The 25,701-nt window shown below is 53.5% G+C and overlaps 1 protein-coding gene across 1 annotated transcript in view; it reads left to right on the top strand.

Moving 5' to 3' along the window:
- Positions 1-21,773: 21,773 nt before the first annotated feature.
- The window catches only part of ERBB3 (erb-b2 receptor tyrosine kinase 3), a 141,018-nt gene continuing 137,090 nt past the window's right edge, over positions 21,774-25,701 (top strand). The window contains exon 1 of the mRNA XM_075336986.1: positions 21,774-21,980. Coding sequence (XP_075193101.1) covers positions 21,905-21,980 — 76 coding nt within the window. The 5' untranslated portion in view covers positions 21,774-21,904. The remainder of the gene's footprint in view (positions 21,981-25,701) is intronic.

Here is a 25,701-nt window from a genome sequence, read left to right as displayed (position 1 = left end):
TGTCACATGGAACACCTCCGTGTGGTCCGTTTGCATTCCGTGTGACACCCGTGATGCCGGAGATAAACGGACATGTTGACGTGTGGAGCACACGGACACACGTATGCTCCACATGTATACACGGTCCATGGCAGAACACGCACGTGAGCACAGACCCATTGATTTTAATGGGTCTACGTGTGCCCGTGTCTCCGGTATGTGAGGAAACGGACCAAACACGTACCGGAGACACGGACGTGTGAAAGAGGCCTAAGTGGTTATTTTGTTACATAAATTAGCTCATGGGGGATCTTGAGGGTAAGGGTGGACTTCAAAAAGTCAAAAATGATAAATCAGCTGAAAACATCTGGACACCATAAACTCCGCCTTCGAGGGCAAACAAAAAGAAAGAAACAGGTGTATACGGAAAACAAACTTTAAAAAAGGTGCAAAGTAAAAGCAAAATTAGGAGGAGAGGGATTAGGCTGGGGCCACACGGGCATTACTGCGATCCCCTCGCATGACAGCTCACGCTGGCAGTACAGCAGAGCCGAGTGTCATGTGAATGTCCCTGCGACTGAGGTCTGATCGTGTGAGCGGACCTCAGCTGCGGGGGGCGGGCCGGTGCTGTGGAGGGGAGGGAGGGATTTCTCTCCCTCTCTCCTCCGTAGCCGGCTATTGCAATCTCGTTCTGCACTCGCGGTACACCGGTATACCGCGAGTGCAGTGCGATTTTTCTCTCGCCCCATTGACTTGAATGGGTGGGAGAGAAACAATGATCTCATTACAGTCGCAGCAGGCTGCGATTATTTTCTCGGTCCGATTAGGGCTGAGAAAATAATCGCTCATGTGCGCTGACACACAGGCTAATATTGGTCCGAGTGGAATGCGATTGTTTATCGCACTCCACTCGCACCGTTTTTCTCGCCGTGTGTCTTAGACCTAACAGGCACAATTCACCAAAACTACTCAGAAAGAGGTACAATTACAATAATGAATCAGGTGCTTTGTCTTTAGGAGAAAAATTTATTTGGATCACAAATTCATCAAAGGGACAAAGGGAACTTGTCACCATTTTTGTTGCCACCTAGGCCAGGGTGGGCTACACAGTGAAGTTTGTTTCCAACAATAAAATAGCTGTGCGATTGGATCTAATTATGTTATATGGTAACACATTACGACACTGTAAATGCGACACGGATTCGCACATGTTTCCAAATGAGTAGAATCTGTCGCAAGTCTCATGCTGTTAGGACCAGGATGACGGGTAGGCCCAGGAGGTGGATCCACTGGACTGAGCACCCCACCGAGGGCAAGGTGCCCGGTAGCCGGAGCACTACGGGTAGCAGGACAGTCCGTACAGAGGAGTGGGTGTAGAAGTCCCTGGGACCACGGAGTCTCTGAAGGTAGTGCGGGTGACGGAGCTCAGGTTCGGAGGCCGAGAAGATGTCAGGCAGGGTCCGGAACCAGCGGAGCGGGAAGGTCGGTCACCACACGGATCCAGGGATCGGAGACGGTAGGGACTGAGAAGATGGCGGACAGTCACCGTTAGGAGTTCTGGAACCGTCAGGACCGGTTGGCGAGACAGGAGCGGCTCTACAAGAGAGATAGGTAAGTACGGGACAAAGCACAGGGAGACCTGACTCCTAGCTTAGCAAACATGAAGAACAGGCCCCGCCCACTTGGAAAGGAACCCTCTATATACCCTGTACCTGCATCTTCAATATCCTGTTGGAGGACGCTGGCCCTTTAAGAAAAGGTTAATGACCGCGCGCGCGCCCTAATGCGCATGCGCGAGGCCCGGGTGCCAGAAGCCAGAGCAGGATGCGGTGTGCAGGAGGCAGGAGTGCCGGGCCGGCTCAGGACAGCAGACGGGCGCCGGGACCGGGGACCGGGTTGCCTGGTGGACGCAGGTGAGGGAGCATGGAGGTTGAGGAGCGGGGGACCGGGGAGCGTGGCACGGGAGAGGGGAAGCGTGGCAGAGGAGCCGGGGAGTGTGGCAGGAGAGCCGGGGAGCATGGCAGGAGAACCGGGGAGCGTGGCACGGGCACCGGGGAGCGTGGCACGTATCAGAGGAGTACCCACATTCTCCCGGGGTTCCCAGGACCTATCCTCAGGACCATACCCAGCCCAGTCCACCAGGAAGAACTGTCGGCCCCGCATGGTTTTCATGGCCACGATATCCTTTACCGCATAGATGTCATCGTCAGCAATATGAGGAGGAGCAGTACTAGCAGCAGCGGAGAAGGGACCAAGGACAACCGGCTTGAGCAGGGAGACGTGGAAGGAGTTGGGTATCCTCATCGTAGCCGGGAGCTGCAGCTTGTATGAGACCTCATTTATTTTGCCGATGACTTTAAACGGCCCGATGTAGCAAGGACCCAGCTTGTATGATGGTAGCTTCAATCGGACATATTTGGAAGCAAGCCAGACCAGATCTCCTGGAGAGAAACACGGGGGATCCAGATGCCTCTTGTCTGCGTGTCTCTTCATCCGCAGGGAAGCACGTCCAAGGGACATCTTGACAGAGTCCCAAATTGTTGAAAAGTCACGGACTACGGTATCAGCAGCAGGGACATCCGAGGAAGAAGATACAGGTAATGGGACGGAAGGCTGAAGTCCGTAAACTACATGGAAGGGAGAGCTGGAGGAGGACTGACTGACATGATGGTTATGGGAGAATTCAGCCCAAGGAAGGAGCGTGGACCAGTCGTCGTGATGGGCGTTAACGTAGTGACGTAAGAAGGAGGTCAGGATCTGATTGACTCGTTCCACTTGCCCATTCGACTGAGGATGGTAGGCTGAAGAAAAGTCCGGAGCCACTCCCAGATGTTTGCAGAGAGCCCTCCAGAAGCGGGAGGTAAACTGAGTTCCTCTGTCGGACACAATGTGTGAGGGAAAGCCATGCAACCGGAAGATGTGCTGTATGTAGGCGTCAGCGAGTTCCTGGGCAGAGGGGAGTCCAACCATAGGGACGAAGTGAGCCATTTTGGAGAAACGGTCCACCACGACCCATATGACTGTGTGTCCGGAGGACAAGGGCAAGTCTGTAATAAAGTCCATTGCAATGTGTTGCCACGGAACGGAGGGGATTGGCAGCGGCAGAAGGCGACCTTATGGCAGGTGTTTGGGCGTCTTGTTCCGGGCACAAGAGGAGCAGGCTGAGACAAAGGACGCGACGTCCGTGCGAAGGGATAGCCACCAATAGTGACGTACAATTGTACTCCATGTTCTCTTCTGACCAGCATGGCCGGCTATTTTCGAGGCATGGCCCCAGTGCAGGACTTTTTGTCTGTCAGTTTCAGAGACATAGGTCTTCCCGGGCGGTATCTGGGCCAGAGTGACAGGAGCCACCGGAATTATTTTACTTGGGCAGATGATGGGCTGGGATGTCTCCTCCTCCTGTTCCAAGGGCACGAATGACCTGGACAAGGCATCTGCTCGCACATTCTTATCCGCGGGCCGAAAATGGAGCTGAAAATCGAACCTGGCAAAGAACAAGGGCCACCTGGCTTGTCGTGGGTTCAGTCGCTGAGCAGACCGCAGGTATTCCAGGTTCTTGTGGTCCGTGTAAATGATCACGGGGTACACTGCTCCCTCCAGAAGGTAGCGCCATTCCTCCAGAGCCAGTTTGACTGCTAATAGCTCTCGGTCACCGATGGTGTAGTTGCGTTCAGGCGCTGAGAAGCTCTTGGAGAAGAAACCGCAAGTGACCATCTTCCCGGTGGAGGATTTCTGCATGAGCACTGCCCCGGCCCCAGAGGAGGAGGCATCCACCTCCAAGGTGAACTGTCGGTTTAACTCAGGACAGTGGAGCACAGGAGAGGAAGCAAATGCCCGCTTCAGGGAGCCAAACGCGGCATCGGTCGCAGGTGACCAGTCCTTCGGATTAGCCCCCTTTTTGGTCAAGGCAGAGAGAGGCGCAGTCAGGGCAGAGAAGTGAGGGATGAACTGACGGTAATAGTTCGCAAAGCCAAGAAAACGTTGAATTGCCTTCAGTCCGGAAGGAGGGGGACAGTTGAGAATGGAAGAGACCTTCTCCGGATCCATCTGCAGGCCGGTATCGGAGATTACGTAACCCAGGAAGGGAAGAGAAGACTGCTCGAAGACACACTTCTCGTACTTGGCGTACAGGCGATTCTCTCTAAGCCTTTGTAGTACCAGCTGCACGTTCTCTCTGTGGGTTTGGAGGTCCGGAGAGAAGACCAGGATGTCATCCAAATATACCACCACACAGACGTAGAGAAGGTCCCGGAACACGTCGTTCACTAGTTCTTGAAAGACTGCCGGTGCGTTACACAGGCCGAAGGGCATCACAGAATACTCGTAGTGCCCATCGCGAGTGTTAAATGCGGTCTTCCATTCGTCCCCAGAGCGGATGCGGACCAGGTTGTAGGCACCACGAAGATCCAACTTGGTAAACAAACGAGCTCCTCTAAGCCGATCAAACAATTCGGGGATGAGCGGCAGGGGGTATTTATTCTTTACGGTGATTTGATTCAATCCCCGGTAGTGAATGCAGGGGCGCAGGTCGCCCTCTTTCTTCTTAACGAAGAAGAAGCATGCTCCAGCAGGAGAGGAGGATCTCCGGATGAATCCCCTTGCCAGGTTCTCCGTGATGTAGGCAGACATGGCCCTTGTTTCAGCAGGGGACAAAGGATACATCCGTCCTCGAGGTGGTGTGGTTCCCGGGAGTAGGTCGATGGCACAGTCGTAAGGACGATGTGGCGGCAGTACCTCTGACTCCTTTTTATCAAAGACGTCCGCGAAGGACCAATAGGCCGAAGGCAGTCCTGGTAGGGACTCCGGGACCGGAGGCCGTCGGATGGGCTGTATGGACCTCAAGCAGTTCTCATGGCAAGAAGGGCCCCATCGGGTAATTTCGCCTGCACGCCAGCTGACCGACGGTTCATGTGTCCGTAACCAGGGGAGTCCCAGCAGGATTTGATGAGACATATGTGGGAGGACGTAGAAGGTGATTTTCTCGGTGTGCAGGGCACCGATGCGTAGTACTACAGGCTTGGTGATCCAAGAGATGGTGTCAGAGAGGGGTCTCCCACCTACAGAGGCAATCACGAGGGGTTTGTCGAGTGGAGTAACAGGCACCTGGTACTTGTCCACCGTGGCCTGCTGGATGAAATTGCCTGCTGCCCCGGAATCGAGGTACGCTTCCGCCGTGAACCGCGTCTCTCCCGCTGTCACGTGAACCGTCCACGTAACCGGGTCTGAGAGAGTCCCAGTACCTAGGGTGGCCTCTCCTACCAACCCTAGGCTTTGGAGTTTCCCGGCTTCTCTGGACAGGAACGTAGCAGGTGTGTGCCCTCTCCGCAGTAGAAGCAGAGGCCCTTGGCGAGCCGTTCTGCTCGGCGTTGTTCGGACTGCCGCAAACGGTCAATCTGCATGGGCTCGTGGACAGAGACACCAGACGACGCCGACTGAAGTACGGCGGGCTTCTGCGGAGGAGAGGAATGCCGTATCGGACGTCTCTCGCGGGACACCTCTTTGGATCGTTCCTGAAATCTGAGGTCCACGCGGGTGGCTAGTGCGATCAGGGCATCCAGGGTGGAAGGAACATCGCGGCCGGCCAGCTCGTCCTTAATACGACCGGAGAGTCCTTCCCAGAAGGCGGTGGTTAGGGCCTCATTGTTCCACCCTAATTCAGAGGCCAAGGTGCGGAAGCGGATGGCGTATTGACCCACCGTCAAGGTCCCCTGGCGTAGTTTGAGGAGTGATGAGGCGGACGCGGCGGCACGTCCGGGTTCATCAAAGGTGGTTCTAAACTCCTGCAGGAACTCCTGGATGTTTGTGGTTACAGGGTCCTCCTTCTCCCACAAGGGGTTCATCCAGGCCAGTGCATCACCCTCTAGATGGGACATCACAAACGCCACCTTGGCTTGATCGGAGGCAAACAGATGCGGAAGCAGTTTAAAGTGGAGGGAGCACTGGTTCAAGAAGCCTCTGCAGGTCTTAGTATCTCCGGCATACCGGGGTGGAGAGGCCAAGCGGAGTTTAGAGGCTTCCGAGGAGGCTGCCACGGGAGGTGTGGACGTGGACTGTGATGCCAGGGACGTAGCTGTGGCTTGCAGCGTATTCAGACGGGTGTCCACTGAGGTCATGAAGGCTAACATGCGGGATTGGGTCTCGCGTTGTCGTCCGAGTTCCTGCTGCAATCCGGCCAGCTGGGTCGCTAGTGCATCGGCGGGATCCATGGCCTGTTCTTACTGTTAGGACCAGGGTGACGACACTGTAAATGCGACACGGATTCGCACATGTTTCCAAATGAGTAGAATCTGTCGCAAGTCTCATGCTGTTAGGACCAGGATGACGGGTAGGCCCAGGAGGTGGATCCACTGGACTGAGCACCCCACCGAGGGCAAGGTGCCTGGTAGCCGGAGCACTACGGGTAGCAGGACAGTCCGTACAGAGGAGTGGGTGTAGAAGTCCCTGGGACCACGGAGTCTCTGAAGGTAGTCCGGGTGACGGAGCTCAGGTTCGGAGGCCGAGAAGATGTCAGGCAGGGTCCGGAACCAGCGGAGCGGGAAGGTCGGTCACCACACGGGTCCAGGGATCGAAGACGGTAGGGACTGAGAAGATGGCGGACAGTCACCGTTAGGCGTTCTGGAACCGTCAGGACCGGTTGGCGAGACAGGAGCGGCTCTACAAGAGAGATAGGTAAGTACGGGACAAAGCACAGGGATACCTGACTCCTAGCTTAGCAAACACGAAGAACAGGCCCCGCCCACTTGGAAAAGAACCCTCTATATACTCTGTACCTGCATCTTCAATATCCTGTTGGAGGACGCTGGCCCTTTAAGAAAAGGTCAATGACCGCGCGCGAGGCCCGGGTGCCAGAAGCCAGAGCAGGATGCAGTGTGCAGGAGGCAGGAGTGCCGGGTCGGCTCAGGACAGCAGACGGGCGCCGGGACCGGGGACCGGGTTGCCTGGAGGACGCAGGTGAGGGAGCATGGAGGCTGAGGAGCGGGGCACCGGGGAGCGTGGCACGGGAGCGGGGAAGGGTGGCAGAGGAGACGGGGAGCGTGGCAGGGAAGCCGGGGAGCGTGGCAGGAGAACCGGGGAGCGTGGCACGGGCACCGGGGAGCGTGGCACGGGCACCGGGGAGCGTGACACATGCAACTAACTTAACATAGACTTCAATGCAAGCAGAAAGCGGCTGCAAATTGTCGCAACTTGGCTGAATTATTTTATAGCAAAATCACATAAAATAAAGCCTAAATTGAGCCAAATTAACTAATGTACTGTATATATACAAACATGTAAAATACTAGATACATAGGCACCGTTTCATCATTGCTATTTTTCCAGTTTTCTGGAGCAATTTTCTCCTTTTTAGGGCCTTTAGTATTTGCTCCTTTCAAAAATAAGTTAAAATCACCCCCCTTTTGTCCCATTAAAAATAAAAAAAACAAACCTACAGATTTGGAATTGCCATGTTGTTCAGAAATGCCCGATCTATCAAGATATAAATTCAACTAATCTGATGGGTAAAAAAATCTAAATGCTAGAATTAAGGGATTTTTGGTCACCGCAACATTGCAATAACAGGTGATCAGAACATCGTATCTACCCCAAAATTGTATAATTAAAAAAGTGAATCAGGATGCAAAAAATAAGCCCCAGATCCCGAAAAATGAGAACGCTACGGATCTCGGAAAATGGAGAAAAAGCGTTTTTGTTTTGTTTTTTGTTTTTTTTAAATATCTGATTTTTTTTTCACTACTTAAAAAAAAATAAAACCATAGTATATCTCGATATGAAACATTTACTGTATAGGGAAATGATTGTAAGCTATAAACTGATTGAGGATGTTGAGTCTTTGATACCCCTGGTGCAAGCTAGTAATGGCAAATGTTTTCATGATCCTGCTGCTGAATAATATGTTTGTTGATTTGTTTGTACTTTTTATTACAAAGTTGAAAATCAATAAAAATATATTTTAAAAAAATAAAATAATAAATAAATAAATAAAACTATACATGTTTGGTATCTACGAACTCGTACTGACCTGAAGAATCATAACGGCAGGTCAGTTTTACCATATATTGAACAAGGTAAATTTAAAATAATAAAAAAAACAATTGTGGAAATGCACTTTTTTTGCAATTTCACTGCACATGGAATTTTGTTCCCGTTTTCCAGTGGAATATGTGGCAGAAGGAATGGTGTCATTCAAAAGTGCAACTTGTCCTGCAAAAAAACAAGCCTTCATATGGCTATACTAATGGAAAAATAAAAAAGTTATAGAAAGGAAAAAATGAAAAATGGAAAATCACCTGGGGGAAGGGGTTGAAGACACAAATAAAGAGAATTTTTCTTCATAGGTGGGATTGTAAAGAATGTGGTGCAAAAAATGTCAGCAAATACAAGACAAAAGAGATAACGTTAATATATCGCAAATGATGGATCCGGCCTCTTGGCTTCCATTCCTTCTTCCTTTTGCTCCTGGGGTTTTTTCCGTCCTCTGTTGTGTTTTTCTTCTTTTAATTTGCTCCTAAATTTTACAACTTTTTCAAAAGTCGCAAATGATGAATCAGGTGAAAACGTCTAGAGATGCCGCAGTGACGGAAAGTCAGTAACTAAACCGCAAAGAGCAACAAAAGGGAAAATCTTCACATGAATTTGTCTCAAATCAGAAAAGTCGCTAAGTGCGAAGTTCCTGGGCAAAAAATGGTGGAATTGTAACGGGGTGCCAGGGGCGCCTCTGGGCTTGTAGTCGTGGCCCCTTCTGTCAGGCTTACCCCTGGCTCCGCCGTTACTATCGGGACGGGAGATGTCTTGGTGGGGCAGAGTGTGGTGGTGCAGATGTCGTCCGACGTATAAACACTCTCCAGGCATGATTCGATGCAAATAAAAGACATTCTTTATTTCACAACTCTTTCCAAAAACCGGCAGTTACAGATGACTTCACGTTCTTTTCTTAGCTGGGGAAAGCCTGCCCTGACGTCTCCTCCAGTGGGGATGTGCCCAGCTACTCTACTTCACCTGGCTCCCACTTATGGCTACCCACAGCCCGGACCCACACCGGGACTGCTTCGCACTATGAGGTTCCGCCCGCTCCTTTTCTCTCCGGCTTCCCTGTTCTTCCAGCTCCCTTCTTTCTTTCTTTCTTTCTGCCCACTCAGCTCCACACTCTGCCCCTGGCTGTTCCTTCTCCCCCATCCCGGAATCAACTGACTTCAACACACACACACTTCTCTCTCTAAGCTGCCGGCTCCTCTTCTCTCCTGCCCTGTTTCTATGGGGACAGCCGTCCCACCCGGGCTCTAGGGGAAAACCCACTGCACAGTAAAAACATGTTTATTAATAACATCAACAGTAACTACCCCAGAGTGAGGTATCTTCAGGGGGAAACTGCACCTCCTTGTAAGGGGTCTGCCCACCCCTTACATTCCTCCCCTCTTTAAGCCTAAGCCTCCCGGCAAGGCATAAATCTAAAACCACATGTAAAAACAAACAAAGTCATTTTAATAAAACTTCAAACATGTTCACCTTAGGGCACCCACAAGGGGCACACCAGTCCAGCGCCCGGAGTCTCTCCTGGGAGCTCCCGGTCTTTGTAGACAATGTGCCCGGAGGCCGTCAGCAGGCACTCCCGGTCTTTGCTGATCTTCTGCCCGGAGACTATAACAAGCGCTCCCGGTCTTTGAAGGCAGGCACACGGACACTAAAGTCTTCCTTAACAACACGGAGGGAGTCCCTGGCTCAGTCCAGCATCAGGCTCCTTCCGGGCTCCGTAGCTTGAACAAAGGTTGCAACTGTGAAACTTTGCCGGCTCCGTAACAATGCCGGTATTCAACACAAACATGTCCATAACCTCCGGTTTTGTATCTTCAACCCCCGACGGGGTGATGGGGACTTCCGCTGAGTCAGGGGTGACGGTTTCACTGGGTCACAGAAGAATCCCCACTCGTCTTCTTCTAGCTCCCGGGTAGGTTGCTCTTCCGGGGCCGGAACTGCTGTGTGAGTTGGAGGTCCCACCTCGACTGGCGGGGACACCTCCGGACACTGATATGTAGTTCCCAGGACTTTGCTTCCCGGCTGCAGCTGTGCCCTATAGGTGGCGCGGACTTCAGTCGAGGTCTCGCCGGTCGCGGCATCCCAGGTAGTGACCCAGGTTACTTTGGTGGGCCGCTCCGGTCCTTCTGGCACAGCCGGTAAAATAAGGGTAAGTCCTTCTGCGGCCGCAGTCTGCTTCGGCCGTCCTCTCCCCCGGCTGATTTCTACCAGCGCGCCCACTGCAGCATGCTGTTTTCTCGGGGTCTCCATCTTGCTCGGAGTTAGCGTTTTTGGTAAAGGCGTCGGGGTCAGTGGAGATGCTGGAGAAAGTGGAGGCGGGCCTACTTTTCCCGCTCTTGGGTATACTCCACCCCCAGTCTCACACATCAGGTCGACCCCTACGCGGCGGTTCTTCTTTTTCTCTGGAACACCGCCCACTTCACATATCTTCCTTCGTGCCCTGGGACCGGCACCTCCCCTCTTTGGGCGGAGTACTCCGAACTTCTTTTTCGGCACCGGCCAGCCCCAGGCTCTTCTTTTGGCGCCAATTCTGCGCGCGCTTTCTGTGTCTTCACAGACAACGGCCATCTTGCCGCCATCTTGTGCCCGGTCCAACGCCTTAGGCACTTCTTCCTCTTCCCACCATGGGATCGGGACTCTTTTCCAATAATCTGGATCCAGTGTCCTCGGCATCACTTGATCTCCTTCTTCTTGGAGTGGGACCCCTTGCATATGATCCGGATCCTGCCGACTACGCCACATGTAACGGGGTGCCAGGGGCGCCTCTGGGCTTGTAGTCGTGGCCCCTTCTGTCAGGCTTACCCCTGGCTCCGCCGTTACTATCGGGACGGGAGATGTCTTGGTGGGGCAGAGTGTGGTGGTGCAGATGTCGTCCGACGTATAAACACTCTCCAGGCATGGTTCGATGCAAATAAAAGACATTCTTTATTTCACAACTCTTTCCAAAAACCGGCAGTTACAGATGACTTCACGTTCTTTTCTTAGCTGGGGAAAGCCTGCCCTGACGTCTCCTCCAGTGGGGATGTGCCCAGCTACTCTACTTCACCTGGCTCCCACTTATGGCTACCCACAGCCCGGACCCACACCGGGACTGCTTCGCACTATGAGGTTCCGCCCGCTCCTTTTCTCTCCGGCTTCCCTGTTCTTCCAGCTCCCTTCTTTCTTTCTTTCTTTCTGCCCACTCAGCTCCACACTCTGCCCCTGGCTGTTCCTTCTCCCCCATCCCGGAATCAACTGACTTCAACACACACACACTTCTCTCTCTAAGCTGCCGGCTCCTCTTCTCTCCTGCCCTGTTTCTATGGGGACAGCCGTCCCACCCGGGCTCTAGGGGAAAACCCACTGCACAGTAAAAACATGTTTATTAATAACATCAACAGTAACTACCCCAGAGTGAGGTATCTTCAGGGGGAAACTGCACCTCCTTGTAAGGGGTCTGCCCACCCCTTACAGAATCACAATGATGAATCTGGCCCTATGTACGCGGAATGAACCATATGTACGCCCGGGGTCTAGGGAGGAATGAACCCTTCGTACGCCCGGGATCTGAGGAGGAATAAACCCTACGTACGCCCGGGGTCTGGGGAGGAATGAACCCTACGTACGCCCGGGGTCTGGGGAGGAATGAACCCTTCGTACGCCCGGGGTCTGGGGAGGAATGAACCCTGCGTATGCCCGGGGCCTGGTGAGGAATGAACCCTACATATGCCCGAGGTCTGGGGAGGAATGAATCCTACGTATGCCCGAGGTCTGGGGAGAAATGAACCCTACGTATGCCCGGGATCTGGGGAGGAATGAACCCTACGTACACCCGGGGTCTGGGGAATAATGAACCCTACGTACGCCCGGGGTCTGGGGAGGAATGAACCCTACATATGCCGGAGGTCTGGGGAGGAATGAACCCTACATATGCCCGAGGTCTGGGGAGGAATGAATCCTACGTATGCCCAAGATCTGGGGAGAAATGAACCCTACGTACGCCCGGGATCTGTGGGGGAATGAACCCTATGTACGCCCGGGGTCTGGGGAGGAATGAACCCTGCGTACGCATGGGGTCTGGGGAGGAATAAACCCTACGTTCGCCCGGGGTCTGGGGAGGAATGAACCCTACATATGCCCGAGGTCTGGGGAGGAATGAATCCTACGTATGCCCGAGGTCTGGGGAGAAATGAACCCTACGTATGCCCGAGGTCTGGGGAGGAATGAACCCTACGTACACCCGGGGTCTGGGGAGGAATTAACCCTACGTACACCCGAGGTCTGGGGAGGAATGAACCCTACGTATACCCGGGGTCTGGGGAGGAATGAACCCTACGTACACCCAGGGTCTGGGAAGGAATGAACCCTACGTATACCCGGGGTCTGGGGAAGAATGAACCCTACTTACGCCGGGGTCTGGGGAGGAATGGCCCCTACGTACGCCCGGGGTCTCGGGAGGAATGAATCCTACGTATGCCCGAGGTCTGGGGAGAAATGAACCCTACGTACGCCCAGGGTCTGGGGAGGAATGGCCCCTACATACGCCCGGGGTCTGGGGAAGAATAAATTCTACATATGCCCGGGGTCTGGGGAGGAATGAACCCTACATATGCCCGAGGTCTGGGGAGAAATGAACCCTACGTACGCCCGGGGTCTGGGGAGGAATGGCCCCTACGTACGCCCGGGGTCTGGGGAGGAATGAACCCTACGTAAACCCGGGGTCTGGGGAGGAATTAACCCTATGTACACCCGGGGTCTGGGGAGGAATGAATCCTACGTATACCCGGGGTCTGGGGAGGAATGAACCCTACGTACACCAAGGTCTGGGGTGAATGAACCCTACGTAAACCCGGGGTCTGGGGAGGAATTAACCCTATGTACACCCGGGGTCTGGGGAGGAATGAATCCTACGTATACCCGGGGTCTGGGGAGGAATGAACCCTACGTACACCAAGGTCTGGGGTGAATGAACCCTACGTATACCCGGGGTCTGGGGAGGAATGAACCCTACGTACACCCGGGGTCTGGGGAGAAATGAACCCTACGTACACCCGGGGTCTGGGGAGGAATGAGCCCTACGTACACCCGGGGTCTGGGGAGGAATGAACCCTATGTACACCTGGGGTCTGGGGAGGAATGAACCCTACGTACGCCCGGGATCTGGGGAGGAATGAACCCTACATATGCCCGAGGTCTGGGGAGAAATGAACACTACGTACGCCTGGGATCTGGGGAGGAATGAACCCTACGTACGCCAGGGATCTGGGGAGGAATGAACCCTACGTATGCCCGGGGTCTGGGAAGGAATGAACCCTGCATACGCCCGAGGTCTGGGGAGGATTGAAACCCTCTGTACGCCCGGGGTCTGGGGAGGAATGAACCCTACATATGCCTGAGGTTTGGGGAGAAATGAACCCTACATACGCCTGGGGTCTGGGGAGAAATGTTAGAACATTTTTTGAATTTGCGTCTTTTTCATCTAAAATAAAGGTCATTTTTGATTTTGTGCCAAATTCATGAAGTATCGGCACCACTGTAACAAGCGGACTCCAAAAATAGCAACAAATAGCCAGGAGAATGAAAAAGAACAGATGATAAAAAATGCAAAAGATGACTGGGAGCCATAGCGTAAGGGATGAAGGGAGGGCTGTGAATATGGGCAAGAAGATGCACTGAGCGAGCAGTAAGTGCAGCGGGCAGCTGGTGACGTCACGCACGTAGTGTGAGCACCAGGTGACATCACGCAAGTAGTACGGGCAGCTGGTGATGTCACGTAGGTAGTACGGGCAGCTGGTGACGTCACGCAGGTAGTGCGGGCAGCTGGTGATGTCACACAATTGGAGAGAAGCTCTGTGTCACCGATATATAGGTGCTCAGGGGAAAAAGGGCTACCAAAATACCGGTGATATTATACTTATTTGTCCAAACTAATAGGTAATACCTGTTATATATCTTTCCCTTGTCTGTATAATCAGTCTTTAGCTGCAACTGTTTCTTTCTATTACTGTTTCCCTTTCTTATATAGAGTAATACAGCTCTCTCACCACATACTGGCTTGTATCCCAGCAATCCTCAGTTACACCTCCTGCCACTGACTTGCAAGTATTGTATTCCTTAGTACTTATGTGATATGTCCCTTAATGATACAGTGGGGATAATAGTTGTAACGGTTCTTCATATATAACACTCGCTAAATATATCTCATTCCCTTATTCCCTATATAGAATATGGACCCCACAGCAGTCTGACTTTGACTATTTGATGCATGTAAAGGCAATCCAGCACACACTATACTGTAGGTGCTATCGAGTCCATAGGTATCCCCCTATACCTCTTTTTATATACACATAAACATGTATGTACTGCTATACCATTTAGTAATTGTGTCACTTATAACACACTAGAAGGTGGCCCGATTCTGCGCATCAGGTATTCTAGAATTTACGTATTGTGTAGTTAATGTATGATTTTTGTTATATATATATATATAGATGTTGTTGTGTGTAGTTACCAAGTGTTTGTGTAGGGCGCTGTACATGTTCTGGGTGTTGTCTGGGTGTGGCGGGGGGTGAGAGCGGTGTTGTTTGTGTGTTGTGTTGTTTGTGGAGCGCTGTGTGTCTGTAGCGTTGTGTGTGTGTGTTGCGCGGTTTGTGTGGGTGTGGGGTGTGTGTGTGTGTTTTGGGGGGAGGTATGTTTTGTGCAATGTGTGTGTTGTGCGGTATGTGCGTATATTTGTGTATGCCGCGGTGTTTGTGTGTTGGGTGTTGTGTGTGTGCAGCGTTGTCTGTGTGTGTGTGGGTGTCTGTGTAGGGCAGTGTTTGTGGTTCCCAGTGTGTGTGTGGTGTGTTGTGCAGTGCGTGTGTGGCGCTGTGTGTGTGTGTTTTGGGGGGAGGTGTGCACCCCCCATTGTGCTCCATCCCCCCATGCTGCGCACCCCCCATCGTGCTCCATCCCCCATGCTGCGCACCCCCCATCGTGCTCCATCCCCCATGCTGCGCATTCCCCATCGTGCTCCGTCTCCCATGCTGCGCACTCCCAAACGTGCTCCATCCCCCATGCTGCGCACTCCCCATCGTGCTCCATCCCCCATGCTGCGCACTCCCCATCGTGCTCCATTCCCCATGCTGCGCACTCCCCATCGTGCTCTATCCCCCATGCTGCGCACTCCCAAACGTGCTCCATCCCCCATGCTGCGCACCCCCCATCGTGCTCCATCCCCCATGCTGCGCACCCCCCATCGTGCTCCATCCCCCATGCTGTGCACCCCCCATCGTGCTCCACAGTCACACATCAGACAGTATACATGCACACATCTGATCGCATACACTCACACACACCCCACTTGTCCCTGTGCCCACCGGTGGGCGGTCCCAGCAGCTGTGCTGCACGCCGTGCTCCTCTGCCGACACTCACAGATCCGATCGCATACACTCACACACACACACTCACACATCAGAACACACTCACACACATCCGATCGCATACACGCACACACACACACTCACACATCAGAACACACTCACACACATCCGATCGCATACACGCATACTGACGATATCGCACAGCGCTCACACAATCACAATCCGGAGATACCACATGCTTCCGGCCATGTGATCCTCCGGCAGGTCCTGGAAGGTCACTGCACGCACAGGATCGCCGCCGAGAAGTGTGACGCCCTGGACAAGCCAGGGGTCACAGGTAATGATATCACCACACCCTACACCCCGGTTAGGCACATCAAAGCTAGACCAGAAACCCTTGTTGCCCTCCCCAGGGGCTGATGTCCACACCAGGGGGTGGAGCCAGGCGGTTGGTCTCCACCCACCAAGGAGTTCACAGTCCTAGAGGAGGGAAAACACAGGCAGTTAGAGGGAGAGTTTAGCTCAGGCAGAGCTTGAGTGGTAGAGGAGCAAGTGTGAGGAGAAAAGTGACAGCAACAGAGCCTGAAGTGAGTTCGGGTGTGTGCCCCAGACAGAGACAGCAAGGTTAGCAGACGGCGGTGGCCGTCTGCAGGAGTGGCCTATCGTAGGTGCCGTGAGGACCGTGGACGGGTGGTGACCCGGCGGTACCGGACCGGTACACATGGAGAAGCCAGCACCATTGGCAGGGGCCTTTCGGATCCCGGCAAGGCTAGGAGTCGCCGTAAATTTGCCAAATCTGTCAGTGAAGGGGACCTCCGGGTTTCCAAACAACTAAGTCCTGATTGAAGGCAACAGTCCAACCGTATGAGAGAGACACCGCCACCGCCAAGGTACCAGTTTCTCAGGGCCAGCGCCTGCGGGCAAAGAGGGGCTCCTCCGGCCCATATCCAAGTCGGGAAGCGGGTTACCGGTGGGAACCCATTGCTACCAACATTACACAAGGTGCAGGGAAAGAGACAGTCACCGTTAACTACCGGGGAAAAGCAACAGCAGCCGTCCGTGGGAACCGTCTTTCCAGCTGTGTGTTTTACCGAGAACTGTGTCACCGTCTCAGGCTGAGTGAGTACCACCGCGCCGTGAGGCACAGCGCTGCCCCCCGCGACCCTGCACACCTCACCAGGCCCCGCACCTGGCCTGCCATCCCTCATCCTCCACCCTATCACTGGGCCCCGGGACAACCAACCCCTACCCACGGAGGGGAGAACTAACAACTCTGCTGCTCCCTGTCACCGCTCCCGGGATCCCCATACAGAGCAGCGGTGGTGTTACCAAAAAATCATCACAACCGTGGGTGGCGTCATGGACAATAAATCCCCAAAACCAAACCCCTTTTCACTCATGGGCGAGCCTCCACTGAGCTGCAGCGGCCGCAGCAGCAGCCGGACCCAAGCAGTGGGAGAGCGCAGCATCCCCTCCTCCGCCCGCGACAACTTGGCGTCACGAACAGGATCTTACCGCTCTGCCGTTGGGTAGAGGTGCGCCTTGTTACCGCCGGAGGTGTCCGGCCGGAAAATTTCAGAAGCCGCCATAATTGGCGCGAAAAGTTCCCGCTCGAGCGTCTCCTCGAGTAGTGGAGGCGCGAAGGCCAAAATCCCGCCCCGATAAAGGAGGAGCCGGAAAGAGGCTAAGGGGGACGAAATGGCGACTGGTCGCATGTGAGCGTGGCTATAGAAGCAGGGACGCCAGGACCCTGTGGCCATTGACTGGTTCCTGGAAGAGGCCGCTGCTAAAGATGCTGAGTCCGACCGACAACACCGTGGTCCCCGCGCCTGGCCCCGCAGCGTGGGTGGAAGTCCGGACCGTCCAGCTAAGCAGCCGTCTGCAGGTCCGCATGCAGCTCCTCCTGGAGGAGTGGGAGGCCGACATGGCGGAAGTGGTGGCGGCCATACGGAGACGCGAGGTGGAGTTAGTCTTGGAAGGGAGGGTAAGTGACCCACGCCCCTGTACCCCTAGTGGGTCGGTCATCGCGGCTGAGGGACCCGGTCCATACCCGCTCGCCCTGCTACCTCCCCCGCTACCCGTGTTGGCTGCTGCTGCCCCGCCACTAGGCCCGCTACCACTACCACCGGTAGCGGTACCCTGCCGATCCGCCCCGGCAGACCGACCTGCAGCAGAAGCTCGTGACTGCCCTGATCCACTTCCATGGAAGAAGCCGAAGGCTGAGGCCGCCAGCAAAGATGCACCGGAGGCACGGCGGGGATGCAGCTGCCAGGAGGCAGAGCAGGCCATGTCACAGCGGGGTCCCTCATTACTGAAGGTGCCAATCGTAGTCGACACGGAGGGACTCTGGCTGGGTCCGTCCCCCGCACACGCTGAACCGGAGCAAACAGAAAGTGCTCCCGGCTGGGAGCGGCGGCAACGGCAGCTGCGCAGGGAGATCGATGCCTGAGAGGGGTGTAGAGCGGATGTGCATGCCCGCATGAATATGGAGGAAGATCACCCGCAGCGAGCTACCATCGAGGTCCACAGCGGTGCACCATGTGAAGGTGGCACTAGAGCCCCGCGATTGAGGATGGACTGTTAAGCCGGCGGTTCTCCGCCTAAAAGTTGTCCCCGTTGGGACCACCACTGTTTTAAAGTTTTTGAAAATGAATACTAAGCAAATGATTACCGAAGAGTTACCTGATTGTCTGCTACTGTGATTTGAACCGGTTGTTGCCGGCACCGTTGTCCCCGTGGGGACCATTTAAGGTTGCGTAAGGGACTCCTTACGGACAAGCCCGTGAACTTGCAGGGCAACCACAAACTTGTGGGATGTAAATAATAATGATGTTATGGCTTTACCGTTACCGCCTCCGGAGAGGCAGATTGGAGGGAGGGCCCGCAGTGGAGCAGGCTGGGGCCCAGCCACCACCGGAACCGGTGGCTACCCTCTGGGGGTTCCAGGGGCTCCCCATGGACGTGGGTCCCCTGGAAAGGACAGATCCCGCTCGGGTAACTTGGTGCAGGACTGGGGTCAAGGGGTGCTGCCTGTTTTCTTAGGGGCAGCATCAGGGCCAGGTTACTTGGGTGGGTGAGAGCGGAAGCCGTAACTGTTTAAAACCGTTTGCAACGTTTAAGAAAAGTGCCTCCCGTTGTGGGATGAAGTTAGTATAATTGTATGTGTTACCGTTTTTCTTATCTTTCTACAGAAAAATAAAACCGGTGTTGGACGGGCAGCCCGCGGACGGTCTGCATTTTGCTAAGGGGGAATGGGATGCCCTGGACAAGCCAGGGGTCACAGGTAATGACATCACCACACCCTACACCCCGGTTAGGCACATCAAAGCTAGACCAGAAACCCTTGTTGCCCTCCCCAGGGGCTGATGTCCACACCAGGGGGTGGAGCCAGGCGGTTGGTCTCCACCCACCAAGGAGTTCACAGTCCTAGAGGAGGGAAAACACAGGCAGTCAGAGGGAGAGTTTAGCTCAGGCAGAGCTTGAGTGGTAGAGGAGCAAGTGTGAGGAGAAAAGTGACAGCAACAGAGCCTGAAGTGAGTTCGGGTGTGTGCCCCAGACAGTGACAGCAAGGTTAGCAGACGGCGGTGACCGTCTGCAGGAGTGGCCTATCGTAGGTGCCGTGAGGACCGTGGACGGGTGGTGACCCGGCGGTACCGGACCGGTACACAAGGAGAAGCCAGCACCATTGGCAGGGGCCTTTCGGATCCCGGCAAGGCTAGGAGTCGCCGTAAATTTGCCAAATCCGTCAGTGAAGGGGACCTCCGGGTTTCCAAACAACTAAGTCCCAATTGAAGGCAACAGTCCAACCAAATGAGAGAGACACCGCCACCGCCAAGGCACCAGTTTCTCAGGGCCAGCGCCTGCGGGCAAAGAGGGGCTCCTCCTGCCCATATCCAAGTCGGGAAGCGGGTTACCGGTGGGAACCCATTGCTACCAACATTACACAAGGTGCAGGGAAAGAGACAGTCACCGTTAACTACCGGGGAAAAGCAACAGCAGCCGTCCGTGGGAACCGTCTTTCCAGCCGTGTGTTTTACCGAGAACTGTGTCACCGTCTCAGGCTGAGTGAGTACCACCGTGCCGTGAGGCACAGCGCTGCCCCCCGCGACCCTGCACCTCACCAGGCCCCGCACCTGGCCTGCCATCCCTCATCCTCCACCCCATCACTGGGCCCCGGGACAACCAACCCCTACCCACGGAGGGGAGAACTAACAACTCTGCTGCTCCCTGTCACCGCTCCCGGGATCCCCATACAGAGCAGCGGTGGTGTTACCAAAAATCACCACAACCGTGGGTGGCGTCACGGACAATAAATCCCCAAAACCAAACCCCTTTTCACTCACGGGCGAGAAGCGCCGCTCGAGTCCCCGGGATCCAGCCCATCGCTCGAGCCACCACTAAGCAGTAGCGGCAGCCGGACCCGAGCAGTCGGAGAGCGCAGCATCCCCTCCTCCGCCCGCGACAGAAGCAAGCGATATCACGGTATGTTGTGAGTGTGTGGATGCGATCTGATGTGTGTGTGAGGTGTGTGTGAGAGTGAGTGTGATCTGATGTGTGTGTGTGTGTGTCTGTTCTTATGTGTGTGCGTGTGTGTTCCGCCGCTGCAGGACCTTGATGCGCTCACCTCGGGGCAAGAGGCCATTCCGTGTGGGGGGCGGAGCATGGGCAAGCGGCCAATCCGTGCGGGGGGGCGGAGCCGAGGCGAGCGGCCAATCCGTGCGGGGAGGAGGAGCCGAGGTGAGCGGCCAATCCGTGAGGCCGAGCGTCCAATCCATGCGGGGGGGCGGGGCCATGGCGAGCCCAGCGGCGAATCCGCTATTTGTCACCGTAAGGGCATGGCCAATCCGTGCGGGGGGGGCGGAGCCAAGGCGACGCGAGCGGCCAATCCGGGCGGGGCCATGGCGAGTCCAGTGGCCAATCCGCTTTTTGTCACCGTAAGGACACAATTTTGGAGCAAGACAGACAGACAGACAGACAATTATATATATAGATAGATCGTTTTTTTTGTGTTGAGGTCGTGGAGCCTGCAATACACCTTCTATGGGGATATCCTCACAGGCATTGAGTACAATTCATGTACTTCCAGTACCTGCATGAAAGTTCCCACAGTATTTTTTACTAACAGCATATCTATACAGTCTTAGTAACAGGTATCTAGTATTTACTACTTGCCTCCGTATAAAAATACTATGTATATGAACTGATCAGTGATATGAACTCCGTTTAATACATATCTTCTTTACTATAGTGTATGTCATACCTGACGCATTTTCTTCCACTATTTATCCCTTGGCTCACGCTTTGATGTGATTCTGTACTATTATACCATCTGTGGTGAGTGGCGTATTAGGTTTCCTTGGACTCCTTTATCTGCTATTCTGCCCCCCTTTTTCCCCTTACTTATCCCAGTTTCTGCCTTCTTTACTTGGCCTTTTCTTTCCTTTTTTCCATCTGCCATTCTTTCCTCTATGTATGGTCAGTTTTCCATCAGCTAAGGCTATGTGCGCACAGTGCGTTTTTCGCGGCGTTTTTGCGCGTTTTTCGGGTGCGTTTTTGGCCTCAAAACTGCATGACTTTGCTTCCCCAGCAAAGTCTGAGTTTTCATTTTTGCTGTCCGAACACAAATGTGTTTTTAAGCTGTGTTTTTGAGCTTGAAAAAAAAAATGGACATGTCAGTTCTTTCCTGCGTTTTTCTGCGTTTTCCGCCCATGCAATGCACTGGAAAAACGCAGCAAAACGCAGAGATCAAAAACGCAGCAAAACACAGCCAAAAACGCACCAAATCGCGGTAAAAACGCATGTTTTTTCGACACAGGTGCGTTTTTAGCGGCCAAAAACGCACAAAAACGCAGCGTCAAAAAAACGCAGCGTGCGCACATAGCCTAACCACTGTCACGTAATCACCGGATATTTGAATTCCTGATCCGATATACAGCTAGCTTATTGACTAAAGGATGAATACATCCTTCACTGTACAATGCAGGGTATCTATAGATTCACACTACGTGATATTGCCACAATATGAAGCATTATGTCTTTACCTCGCTATATTGTCGTTGTCACATGATTATTATGTTGTTGGATGTTGTATTGCATTCTATCAATTTTGTATATATGATATTGATTACTGTTTTGTCATTATGTTCAGATAAAGTCCAGTCTGACAAAGGTCTACGGCCGAAACGTCGACTTGTTTGGACGAATCATACTACATAACTATTACAGAATAATCTGATCAATAAACAGAAATGTGCACATGAACAGCGCAGCAGTGTGCGGTGACGTCACGCAGGTAGTACGGGCAGCTGTCTGTAGTTCAGGCCATTGACTTCTCCCAGCCAATCAGACATGCAGTGGGCGTGGCCTGTGCGACTTTCTCTTGGATGAGGAATGTGGAGGAGACAAGTGCTGTCACATTCCCGGTCCCGGCCGCCGCGCTCTGTATCAGGCTATCAGGACACCACACTGCTCCACACGCGGCTTTCCGGCTTCACTCGTGTCATGTCCACAGGTCACGTCTGACCCTCACAGCCCCGCTGTCACTATCGGGGATGGAGCGTTTGGCCAGGAGATGGACTCTCTTGTTTCTTCTGTATCCTGTCATGGAATTTGTCACCGGGCAGAACGGTAAGCGACATTCACCGGGACATTCCCTCCAGCGGCACTGAGCCTGTGTGTGACTGAGGTCCTGCCAGGCGGGGGTCATGTGATGGCCACGGAGAATGGGCAGCTCGCCGGCCGCTGGCAGATACCTGTGAACCTGCTGTGGGCAGAGGAACCTGTTCTCCCCTCCGAGACTTTTCAGTTTTCACTCCATTGTTTTCGCAATTTGCTCCTTCTGACCCAGCAGCATTGTGTGAGGCAGTTTCGGAAGGTGTGTCTTAAAGGTGCAGCCTGATCTGTGGGTATGAGGGGCAAAGCTGGGGGTAACACATTACAGCCTGGGTATGAGGGGCAAAGCTGGGGGTAACACATTACAGCCTGTGTATGAGGGGCAGAGCTGGGGGTAACACATTACAGCCTGTGTATGAGGGGCAAAGCTGGGGGGTAACACATTACAGCCTGTGTATGAGGGGCAGAGCTGGGGGGTAACACATTACAGCCTGTGTATGAGGGGCAGAGCTGGGGGGTAACACATTACAGCCTGTGTATGAGGGGCAGAGCTGGGGGTAACACATTACAGTCTGTGTATGAGGGGCAGAGCTGGGGGTAACACATTACAGCCTGTGTATGAGGGGCAGAGCTGGGGGGGTAACACATTACAGCCTGTGTATGAGGGGCAAAGCTGGGGGTAACACATTACAGCCTGTGTATGAGGGGCAGAGCTGGGGGGTAACACATTACAGCCGGTGTATGAGGGGCAGAGCTGGGGGGTAACACATTACAGCCTGTGTATGAGGGGCAGAGCTGGGGGGTAACACATTACAGCCGGTGTATGAGGGGCAGAGCTGGGGGTAACACATTACAGCCTGTGTATGAGGGGCAGAGCTGGGGGGTAACACATTACAGCGTGTGTATGAGGGGCAGAGCTGGGGGGGTAACACATTACAGCCTGTGTATGAGGGGCAGAGCTGGGGGTAACACATTACAGCCTGTGTATGAGGGGCAGAGCTGGGGGTAACACATTACAGCCTGTGTATGAGGGGCAGAGCTGGGGGGGTAACACATTACAGCCTGTGTATGAGGGGCAGAGCTGGGGGTAACACATTACAGCCTGTGTATGAGGGGCAAAGCTGGGGGTAACACATTACAGCCTGTGTATGAGGGGCAAAGCTGGGGGTAACACATTACAGTCTGTGTATGAGGGGCAAAGCTGGGGGTAACACATTACAGCCTGTGTATGAGGGGCAGAGCTGGGGGGTAACACATTACAGCCGGTGTATGAGGGGCAGAGCTGGGGGGTAACACATTACAGCCTGTGTATGAGGGGCAGAGCTGGGGGGTAACACATTACAGCCGGTGTATGAGGGGCAGAGCTGGGGGGTAACACATTACAGCCTGTGTATGAGGGGCAGAGCTGGGGGGTAACACATTACAGCCTCTGTATGAGGGGCAGAGCTGGGGGGTAACACATTACAGCCTGTGTATGAGGGGCAGAGCTGGGGGGTAACACATTACAGCCTCTGTATGAGGGGCAGAGCTGGGGGGTAACACATTACAGCCTGTGTATGAGGGGCAGAGCTGGGGGTAACACATTACGGCCTGTGTATGAGGGGCAGAGCTGAGGGTAACACATTACGGCCTGTGTATGAGGGGCAGAGCTGGGGGGTAACACATTACAGCCTGTGTATGAGGGGCAGAGCTGGGGGGTAACACATTACAGCCTGTGTATGAGGGGCAGAGCTGGGGGGTAACACATTACAGCCTGTGTATGAGGGGCAGAGCTGGGGGGGTAACACATTACAGCCTGTGTATGAGGGGCAGAGCTGGGGGGGTAACACATTACGGCCTGTGTATGAGGGGCAGAGCTGAGGGTAACACATTACGGCCTGTGTATGAGGGGCAGAGCTGGGGGGTAACACATTACAGCCTGTGTATGAGGGGCAGAGCTGGGGGGTAACACATTACAGCCTGTGTATGAGGGGCAGAGCTGGGGGGTAACACATTACAGCCTGGGTATGAGGGGCAGAACTGGGGGGTAACACATTACAGCCTGTGTATGAGGGGCAGAGCTGGGGGGGGGTAACACATTACAGCCTGTGTATGAGGGGCAGAGCTGGGGGGTAACACATTACAGCCTGTGTATGAGGGGCAGAGCTGGGGGGTAACACATTACAGCCTCTGTATGAGGGGCAGAGCTGGGGGTAACACATTACAGCCTGTGTATGAGGGGCAGAGCTGGGGGGTAACACATTACAGCCTGTGTATGAGGGGCAGAGCTGGGGGGGGTAACACATTACAGCCTGTGTATGAGGGGCAGAGCTGGGGGGTAACACATTACAGCCTGTGTATGAGGGGCAGAGCTGGGGGGGTAACACATTACAGCCTGTGTATGAGGGGCAGAGCTGGGGGGTAACACATTACAGCCTGTGTATGAGGGGCAGAGCTGGGGGGTAACACATTACAGCCTGTGTATGAGGGGCAGAGCTGGGGGGTAACACATTACAGCCTGTGTATGAGGGGCAGAGCTGGGGGGTAACACATTACAGCCTGTGTATGAGGGGCAGAGCTGGGGGTAACACATTACAGCCTCTGTATGAGGGGCAGAGCTGGGGGGTAACACATTACAGCCTCTGTATGAGGGGCAGAGCTGGGGGGTAACACATTACAGCCTCTGTATGAGGGGCAGAGCTGGGGGGTAACACATTACAGCCTGTGTATGAGGGGCAGAGCTGGGGGGTAACACATTACAGCCTCTGTATGAGGGGCAGAGCTGGGGGGTAACACATTACAGCCTCTGTATGAGGGGCAGAGCTGGGGGGTAACACATTACAGCCTGTGTATGAGGGGCAGAGCTGGGGGTAACGCATTACAGCCTGTGTATGAGGGGCAGAGCTGGGGGGGTAACACATTTCAAGGGTGGACATATTGGTACAGCTGCACAGGGGTCCAGGAGGTCAGGGGGCCATATCTACCTCCAAAGCAGGTGGAATTGTGCATTTTAATGAATTAATTTAATGAAGGGTCCATATTTTGCTCTTGCACAGGGGCCGACTTTTATCTGTATCCGCCAGTGAGCAGTTATGTATGTGACCTACACCTGTCACTTCTTCCGATTAAACTTATATATGGATCTAAACATATTTACTAATAAAAAAAAAAACAACCAAAAAACACTTGTCAATATATTGTTTTGTAAATTCCATCTGTTTTGTTCTGATCTGTTGAACCATGGGGCTGGTAAGAGAACCACTCTCCCATTAGTAAGGGTATGCTGACCACAGGCAATTGTTAAATTACTCTTTCTCTACATTTTTCATGTGGTTTGAATTTTGGCTAATACAAGGCATGATGGGATCTGTAGTACACAACTACAGTTTCCAGATTGACAGATCTGGCATGCAGCTTGTGTGTATATTCGGACACATTTTCTGGATAGATGTGGATTGGGACACACGTCATTCGTATATTGAACCTGGTGAATATTTGTGATGTGAGAGATTCAATTTATTCGGTGATATTTGAGAGACCTGATTTAATACGAATTGTAAATTCAGTTGGAGAATTTGATGCACAGTTTAGAAATTAAATTTTTTATTTTTTACTAATTTTTTACTTGTCCTATTCTGTCATTGCCCCCAGTTGTAGAATGAAATACTTGATAGAAAAGCTTTAATACAAGAGTGACGCCTTGGAGAGCAGATAGTCCAGAAAACCCAGTACTACAACCCATTAATTTCCTTCATTC

Source organism: Anomaloglossus baeobatrachus, chromosome 2 (genome assembly GCF_048569485.1).
Source record: "Anomaloglossus baeobatrachus isolate aAnoBae1 chromosome 2, aAnoBae1.hap1, whole genome shotgun sequence".
Classification (NCBI taxonomy): domain Eukaryota; kingdom Metazoa; phylum Chordata; class Amphibia; order Anura; family Aromobatidae; genus Anomaloglossus; species Anomaloglossus baeobatrachus.
This window is presented reverse-complemented; position numbering and strand designations above follow the sequence as displayed.